The sequence below is a fragment of the Esox lucius genome, chromosome 13 (assembly GCF_011004845.1).
Source record: "Esox lucius isolate fEsoLuc1 chromosome 13, fEsoLuc1.pri, whole genome shotgun sequence".
Classification (NCBI taxonomy): domain Eukaryota; kingdom Metazoa; phylum Chordata; class Actinopteri; order Esociformes; family Esocidae; genus Esox; species Esox lucius.
The window spans coordinates 25077658-25087096 of NC_047581.1; the positions used below are offsets into that span (position 1 = coordinate 25077658).

The 9439-nt window shown below is 40.7% G+C and overlaps 1 protein-coding gene across 1 annotated transcript; it reads left to right on the plus strand.

Moving 5' to 3' along the window:
- The first annotated feature begins 268 nt into the window (after window positions 1-268).
- On the plus strand, window positions 269-1276 carry tcima (transcriptional and immune response regulator a). Its single transcript, XM_010864595.4, has one exon. It carries the CDS (start codon window positions 371-373, stop codon window positions 674-676), a length of 306 nt encoding a protein of 101 aa, XP_010862897.1. The 5' UTR covers window positions 269-370; the 3' UTR covers window positions 677-1276.
- The last annotated feature ends 8163 nt before the right edge of the window (window positions 1277-9439 follow it).

Below are 9439 nucleotides of genomic sequence, written 5' to 3' on the forward strand. Positions count from 1 at the left end.
TGCACTGGTCTGTTGTTCACAGCTACAGTGTTTGGAAACTGAGTTGACTGTTTCTGGAAATGTGTGTTATACAAACATGTATTCATAGTAGGCCTAGCGTTAGTTTACACATGAATTAGGAAAGTGCCTCTTCTGGCTCATATGGCATTGGATTGCTTTACGAACAGCAACAGTGAAGGGGCGTTCCTGACAGAGACCAGTGATGTCACATTTGTGACAGGGGTTGGTGTTTGCCAGCATGAAAAGCCCTTATAAATAGCGCCGGCATCGCTCTCAGTGCTCACTCACTAATCTCTAGCATTCTAGTTCGTCTTGCTCTTCTCGGCTACAACGCCAAAGGTGTCACAGGCGCTACAACAGAGTCAGCGAGATGTCTACCTACATTGTATCTTCCGATTCCCGTCGAGTCAGCCCATCGGTCCATGGGAACAAATTCGACACAGCGCACCGCAAGAAGGCAGTGCCCAACATATTCGAAAACGTTAACCAGGACGCGGTTATGAGGCTGTTCCAGAAAACCGGGGACATGAAAGCTGAAGAGAGGGTGAGGAGCATTTTCTCCTTCACTCAAGACCCATCGGAGATGGCCAAAGCACTGATGGCGCTTAAACAGCGAAAGAAGGACAAGTTCCTCCAGATCGTGGGTGTCGTGCGCCACATGTTGAAACTTCGTTGAACGTTCTCTCTCAGCTCTGATGAACGAGTTGAATCAAAGTGCACTACAGTGTCGCGGTGACGGTTGGCCAGGTGATGCCGACCTGTCACTGAGCAAGGAGAAGGAACGTCCTGGAATGGACGTAACCTCGATTCAAGACAACACAGTGTGACTATTCCGTGATGATGCGCTTCATGCGTTGGCCTAATGACGGCATGCGTGAATTCCTTTGGATTCGACATGCTGGAAGGAGAATGACGGGAATATTGAGGGCTGTTGTCCTGAACAAAGAAACAGGGACACACAACGCTCTCCCGGACTGTGACTACGCATTCTATCGAATGTCTGACTTTCAATTGACACCTTATAGGTGTATATATACTGGTCCATATGGACTGTGATGAGAAGAGACTCGTGACTGTGCCGAATAATCTGCCTTAAAATGCCTGTTCCTTGTGAAAACATGCCTTGTCTCTATCATTTATGTTTTCTGATACTTGCCATTTAAACTATCTGATACCTGTTTAAAACAGTGTTTATAAGTGGCAACGATATTGTCACAAAATGTAATACCACAATGTGTATTTGCAATTTCTTTAATAAATTATTATGAAAAGATCATCTATATTCTCTTTTGCTTTCATTGTAAATTGCATCATATTGTGAGTGATCTGTGATATGTCTGTTTATACAGTATAACTACACTCATTTCAGTGCATTTAGTCTATCCTGTAATATTGCCATTAAGTTACACATTGATTTATTTAGGTTTATCAATTGAGAAACATCCCAGAAAAAGATGAAGAGCACCCTTTAACTTAAAATACTGAACACTTCCAAGAAATGGGTCAATATGCAGGGTAAATATTTTGAACCTATTTAATCAGGTAAAAATAATTTATGGCCAAAAGCATAGACTCCTATGCAAACAGCCCACATTAAGAGTCTACCTTTGCACAGGTGTTCCAGTGGATAGAGTTACACATGGCCTGATATGGTTCACCTTCATCAGGTTTCCCTTTTTTATGTGCCTTACTGAGACCAGTACAAACCAGTTCAGCCGGGGAGATAAATTTGCTGCAGTGCATATCTGTGTTTGTGTAAGGTAACTCTTCATCCTCAGTCTGCAGATATACGCTGTTGTAAATATTGAAAAGGTGTTCAGGCCTGCTGTCCCACTGGTTATACAATACAATGCCTTTGCCCGTGTCTCATCAGATAGTACAGGAAACACCTTCCTACTATCTAAACAGTTTACATATTCACTTATTTTGGGGGTTTTAATCGGTTTCAGGAACAAAGGTTTAGCTGTGGGTGGGATTAGCTGCTTGTGGGGATCAGTGAGTGGATGTCTGCTAATCTTATTGCTTTGATAGTCTCTCTGTTGGCTCAAACCAGTTCTAAGAGATGCGTCATCTGACATCTGACTGTATCTGCCCTCTATATGTGCTGCCGCCCGCCACAGATGGCACTTAATACCCTGCCTCTCACCTCTCCCAGGTAAATATTAACCTGTGCTAGAGCCCACAGCAGGGGTGCAACTGGATTTCTTTTTGAGGTAATGGTCAGGGGATGAACCATATTTCTAATAATAGTTACTAAAGATTGGAACATTTCAAATTGACCAAAACTGAAGTATAAAAAATATATACTTAATAAAAATTATTTGAAAATGATTTGATACCTTGATAACTTTAAGAGCTAGGTTGTTGTAAAACACTATCTACTTTTTCTTCCTCACCTGCACATTCATAAACGTTCACGCTCTCTCTTCTTGATCACTTGAAAGTGACTTTGTAGTTAATGTAAACAAAGTAAAGTGTGTTACAATTTATACTTTTTACTTATTTAGTAGTAAAATACTCTTATTCAGAGCCAGTTACAGTTGCAAATAACTTTCAGTGCCTTGCTCAAGGACTGTTGATCTTAACTTTGAATTATGGGTCAAACTCTCTAACAGCTAGACTACTTGCCCCCAACGTTAACATTGCCAAAGGAATTTAAATAAACAATGAAAAATTAACAGTTAACATGAAATACAGGATTCAAAAGAGAAAGGTGTTTGAAATGTTCCAAAAACATGTATCCATCCATCTCTGTGCAAACGACTGTTCAAACCAAACACTGGTCTGTTTCCTAAAACCAACAGACACTGCACGTTTCTGTTTGAAACAAAATGTCATGATTAAATATTATAGGTTTATGTTGAAATGAGTATATTTTTAGTGTTTTACAAAACATTTGCTCCTGTGTGGTTGCCCCTTATCAGCACTCATTGGATATTTGACTGCTATATTCTCCTCTAAAGTCTATCCGTTTGTTAAGGAAAATAAAGCTAAATATTGAAACCAATTGTCTTGGCAACAGCTGGGTTGATATGTTTAACTCAGGGCTGTCCTCTCCCACCCTCTTCCTCCCTTTCATACAGCGCAGTGCTGTAGCGCTTTGATGTTAACAGACGACCTTCTAGCCTCTGTATTGGGGCCACTGCCTTGGTGGCAGGAAGAAACAGAGAAAGAGAAGGAGAGAGAAGGAGGTAGAGGCTGTATATCCTGATTAGAGGGACACTCCTCCGATACCAGTGTAGACCGGTTTGGATCATGCACTTTAGTAGAGGAACAAAGTGTGAGCTGTGTGTGACTGTTTTAGTCTTAGTCAGCGAGCTTCTCTATAACAATTAAGTTATCATACAGACTCATAGATTCACTCTTGATAAAGGAGGGGAAAAGTTGGTTTGTTCTTGTTAAAACTCGGTAAATCATGCATCTCATCTGCTTAAAAACAGGTTTGGAAAGGTTCCCAAAACCCAGCAATTATATCTTTACTGACTTTTGTTTCAGAGGGTAATAAAACACATTTGGAAACAGAATGACGGTGGATGACTACTTAGCGTTTCACACTCTGCGGTAAAAGTAGAGCGCTCCTTTTTCTCAACACATGCTTAATCTCTAATTCCACTCATTGTAGTCTTACACTTCTTGCATTTGATGGTCCTGGCCTAAGCACTCAATTGCTACGGCCAACCTTTAAGCTTTCTCTGTATGTCTTTCATTGTGTGTCAGAAACCAGCTGACTGGCAGGGAGAGAGTGACCTCCCAAAGGTCAAAGGGGATGAAAAGGTGGGCTCCATACAGACAAAAGGGAATGGAATGTGCCAGACATAATGACAGAGAAGAATGGCCACTGACCAACTTTTCTTTTGCATGTGTGACTCATTCATTATTCCCAAAGGAGGCCATTTAGCCAGCTGCATGTGCAATCGTATTAGCAGCACTAACGACCTCATAAATGGAACACAAAAGAATGAGAAACAACTTGGTTCCGGTTCTAGAACCTCTGAAAGGGGATTCCTAGCATCTGGCAAATTTTTCACATTCACGAGTCTGGTATGTTGTAGACAGCAAGACATAACTGACTCTAATCTAATGGGTCTCTGTTGTCTTTGGGTGAATCAAAAGTATTGTGTGTATCGGGCTCTGTTTGTGTAGGATTGTTGCTACAAGGCATTACACTGAGGCCAGTGTGTAAGTCTCTTGAGTGTGTGGGTGTGTGTTGCGTCAGTCCAGTGCGTTTGAGCTGACTCTTGTTGCCCTGTCATGTACCCGGAGGGGAACCATAGAGACATGCTGACGCTTTGTTCACATCCCAAGCAAAATATTTGGGCAGTTTCCACTGTGCATTTCTCCACTGTCTCTTCCTGTGTCTGTGCCTTTATTTTACGGGTGTTGATTTGACAAATCCATTATCCCTACATGAAGTACACAACATGAGATGGAAAATGTTGAAATGTTGAAATGAAGTTAAAAACATCCACATAGTTCTTACCAAAAAAAAAAAGTTTCATCCAAGAGGTCAACATTTTTTGGAACAGTAAAAAAAGTGCTCTGTTGACGAAACGATGAAAAGAGATATTGCGTATTAATCTGTTGAAATGTTGGTTTGACATGTATCCAACTAACCAGGTTGTACCATTTCGGTCAGGCCATTAAGATAGGCCTTAAGCATAACATAATAATTGAATAGAACTGTATTAGGTAATTTCTAAAACACTAAACACATAAAAACCTGTGTTTTATGTCCAGAGTCCCATGAGTCTCTGCCACAATTTAAGAGATAATCTGGGGGGGGGGCACTGAAGCATTTTCCTATTTTTTAGCACTACGTTTCAGGACACCATAAGCTTTGGGGAAGATTAATTATATTGTCCAAATCAATGATTTTGTCACACATCATTTGCATGCAATAACTGCCTAAAGACTTCAATCCATTAACCCCATCAGACCCTGAAAATACTTCCAGAATTCTGCAGGCTTTAGGATTAACTAGTAGTTTTACCTCACATTGAAACTCTATAGTTCTTCTGTTGAAATCTTCCACACATGGCAATGACTGACACATTCATGCCCGCCTCTTGAGAGTGTTCCTGATAATTCTGATATGTTTGTTCTTCACTATGGTGAGTATTCTTCAGTTATTCACTTTAATTGTCATCCTTGTACTAACAGGCTGTTTTGAGAGTCCTTAGTTCACCAGGGCATTCCCTCTAATTAATCATGTCCTTATAATAATATGATATAAATATAAAATCAACATCATAATGGCTTGCTGGTCTTTCATTCACAGCACTTTGGTCCTTAAGCTGACAGACACTAATAGCAGACTCCAAAAACAAACACAACACCTACAAATCAGGACTAGACATTGATAGCTCTCATATGCCTGCAAAACTGTGATGGAATATACCTGGGCAGTATTTGTACCCATGCTGCAGCAGTACATGCACCAAAGAGAGCGACTTGGGTCACCCGGGACCATAAAAAATACCGTTAAAATAAAAGCTGAAAAACTATACTTTCACCTCATAGTAATTGTTTGATTTCAGATCCAAACAAAAAGAAAGACAATGCTTCACTGTCCCGATAATTCCGGAGGGTACTTTAGGTTGAACGGGTCTTAGTGGTGGATGTCTCCATGCAGGGAAGCTCTTTAAAAACCCTTTGTAATGGTTGTCTCCCCTCCTTGCCCTCCCTCTCTGTCAGGACTGTCTGTTCTTTCACTTGTGTGCGTCGAGTCCCTTGAGCAGGACTCATGTTCAGGGCTGGACTTGCGGGCCCGCCTCAGCTCAGGGATGGATGGTAGTCTCTATTGTTCTGAGGTTAGTGTGTGTGTTTGTCTGTCAATGTGTCTCTCCCTCTGTGTGTGTGTGTGTGTGTGTTGTTTTCACGTGCGTGTGTGTATGCAAGGACGGCTCCTGAGAAGCCTTTTCCTGTGTGGCGCTGAGGTTCCTCCTGGGGCTGGGCGGCCTGCAGGCCAAGCAGACTGGCTGTCTCGCTTCAGTTCCACCATGCGGCCTTGCCATTGTTCTCCCCTTCACTCTCTTGTCCTGTCCTGTCTTTTACGCCATCACCCCAGCTCCACACCCCACCCTGCCCTGGTCCTGGCCCTGCAGGTGCACTGGAGGTCTGGAAGGAGGAAGTCAAGCCAAGACACAGCACAATGGCCAATCCTAACCCCTATTTATACATGACTTTTAGGTTTTTGCTTATTTATTATTTGTGCGCACTTTTAGGTCACCCTTGTTATAAATAGATTCTCAAACGATGGATTACGAAAAGCTAGTAGAAACCTTTAGCGGCATGTAACATTCTCCCTTGAAAGTTAATTTCATGATGTAGCGACTGAGTCTAGGTGCCATTCCAAGGGTCAACTGTTATCAGACTTGTCCAGGTTCAATCTTGATCCCAGATAACACATAACATCCATGCTGTAAGTGTGCGGCGAGTACATTGGTAGACATATTACATCACTGACACCTCATAATGCTGGTCAAAATGCTCCGCTGCTACTACCTACATGCAGGGATGGATACAGAGTCATGGACTGGTGGGTGCTTGACCCCAGGCATTTTAGAAAAGTACTTTGAACTGTGAGCAGATGTTCATTCGTGACACGTCTTAACGCGCTGAAACAATGAATTCATACCTTAAGCAACACCTCTGTTATCACAGATAATTACCAACAGCTACATGTGAGTACAGTGTGATTAAAAATTGTTACAATTAATTACAATACTTGTTATTGGTTAATTAAGTATTATATTTACACTGTTGTGTATGTGTGTGTGTGTGTGTGTGTGTGTGTGCAGCATCAAAATACATTCAAGTCAATGTTCAAGTTCCAATATAATTTTGAACCAACTTCCCAGACTGGCCCTGCCAATTCCACTTCTAATCCTAACAACATGGTTTCCTGTCCTTACATCATGCTTGCGTGAATAGTTTGACTTTAGGAAGTTGTCCATTTCCAGATAACCTGAAAACTTCTCTATTAGTTTAGATAAGACGCCTTGTAGACCTGACTTCCTAACCCTAAAAAGCATTAGTTGTCTCACAATTCCACATTAACTTAAAAATGTGTCTTTTCCTGTGTAGACCCACCACGCATCAGTCAGTTTAAACAGGAATGTGATATTAGAAAAGGGAAAAGAAAAAGCCTTAATTGCTCGATTTTGTGATTCTTATCAGGCTCAGCAAACAGTAGGCTAATCAGTGAGTCAGGCATTTGTCACCTTTCTGTGGTATTTTCTGATGTGTTGTGCAGATATGAATACTCTGTTAGAAACAATGCATTGAAAACACTTTGTGCTTTTATGCTGTCTTATTTTGTAATACAATTAATATGAATTCATTAATTTCATTTAAATTGCTTTCATATGCAAACTTCAGAGAAACAACAGGTCGATAATGAATGTCACATCTGTTGTTTTTTTTGTATGTATCTTGTTAAATATTTTGACCTTTTCTTTCATGTGAACAATGAGATTGTCAGTAATTAGACAGCTTGTTACAAGTCTGAACCAATCACGTTGAATATTTGGTCATTTCTGTGTCTAGGACAAGTAACCCATTCAATCAACTCTATATATTTCTTTTGGCCTTCAAGAGCACCAAATGAGCAGTTTTCAGTGTGGTTTTAGAATGTAAAGCAGCATTTGATTGTATTGCTGCATGTCTTGTTGTATATCAAGAATTACATTTCTATAATTCATCATATCCTTTTTATATAGTATTTTGTCTTTATGTTTTCCCTTTTATATGAATTAACCACATTGTTAGCAAATAGCAAAATTTTAACCGGAAAAAGACAAATAATGTGTGACAGGCACCGGATCCGTGCGAAAAAGATGCCAGAAAAAACTGAGCCAAATCTGAGAGATGCTGGATCCTGTTCCAGCAGGATCCGGCTCAAATAAGCCCTGGTTAAAGTTATACCACTAACTGGATAGGCTAGAAAAACAGTAATTCCATTCCAAATGTTGTAGCTAGATAGTTGTTATTAAGTCCATGGCTGAGGCTATCTAGAGTTGCAAATACAATGTTACTGCTATTCCCCTTGTAGACACTAGAGGGAGGGATTTACCAATTTCTCCTATAATTTGTTGTGCCTCAGCATGTTTTTTCTTTCCAATGCTATCTTCCAATGGCTCCTGCTGATTTATGATGACAAAGTACATTTGTGTACATTTGTTGATGAAAGCATGAATTCTTCTGAGCTCATAAGCCTTTCTCTTCAGAAGATTTCTCTCAGAATACATACATTGAGACTCTGGTTGTGGAACAAGCACACAAACAGAGCAGTTGGGAAGAATTATTGGAACAAGTTCAAAATAACAAAAACATGGGAAAAGATGATATCTGGGTTACTTTTCGAGAGGATGGCTAAAATAACAGTCCACCAGAATAACATCTAGGGTTTTATAGACAATAACATCTGAGAACTTCAGGGGAAAAGAACCAGCAGATGTCCAAAACAGCATCTAAGACGCAGACACCCAGAAGTGAAGGGCTGTACAGAGAATTAATCCCGGTATCACATTGTACCTGACCCTGATCGGTAAACTTCTGGTGAGGCCAAAGCCAGAGCCACATGAGCTTGGTCACCACAACTTCATAACCAGTTTGAAACCTGTTCAGATTATCACAGCAGGTCAAGTCAGAATGAGTTGGAGAGGGCGTTGTATCAGAGGCTACGCCATCTAGGCAGGCCACCTTATCAAGGGGCGGCAGCCTGGCACCTAAAGCCCTTAAGCAGCTCAGTTGTCAGCCTGCCAGGATGGCTGACCGCGCTGTACCCATGCCTGACTGAAATACAGATCACTCACTGCGGAGTTCCAGGTACAGTGACACAATTACCATAAGGCTAAGCACTTACAAAACTCAACTGAATAGAAATGGTAAGGATTCAGGTTATCCATGAGGTGATTGTAAGATATTATAAGTGGCATAAAATACATGCTCAATATAAAAAATTTTATAGTTCCTTTTTTAGTAGAACCATATCTCATTGTATTACATGCAATTAGGCTGTTCTGTCATACTGGTGAACTCATCCAATTAAGTGTTGCTGATAATAATGACTTAAAACAGAAGTGATAGTCCCAAATCGTAGGAATCCTCAATTCCTATCTGCATTTTTTTCCTCCAATAACAATGGTCAAATGCATATACACTGTAGATTGAGAAAGTAAACGCTGGCACAATTCTTCCATACGACTCAAAATGTGTTTTAATAAAAACAATAAGCAGAGATAAGCTGCTTATAGCTCACAGTTACAAGGCAAGTAGTTTCCTGAGTCAAGCAGGCAGGGTGTTATATCACAAAACTGGCATGGCTGGGTGTAAACATCACTTATTGCCAGTCAGTCCAGGGAGAGTGAGCAGTGCATAAACCTTTGTTCGAATTATTTGCATTTGTTTGAAAGTGTTTGTGTGTGTGTTGGCAATA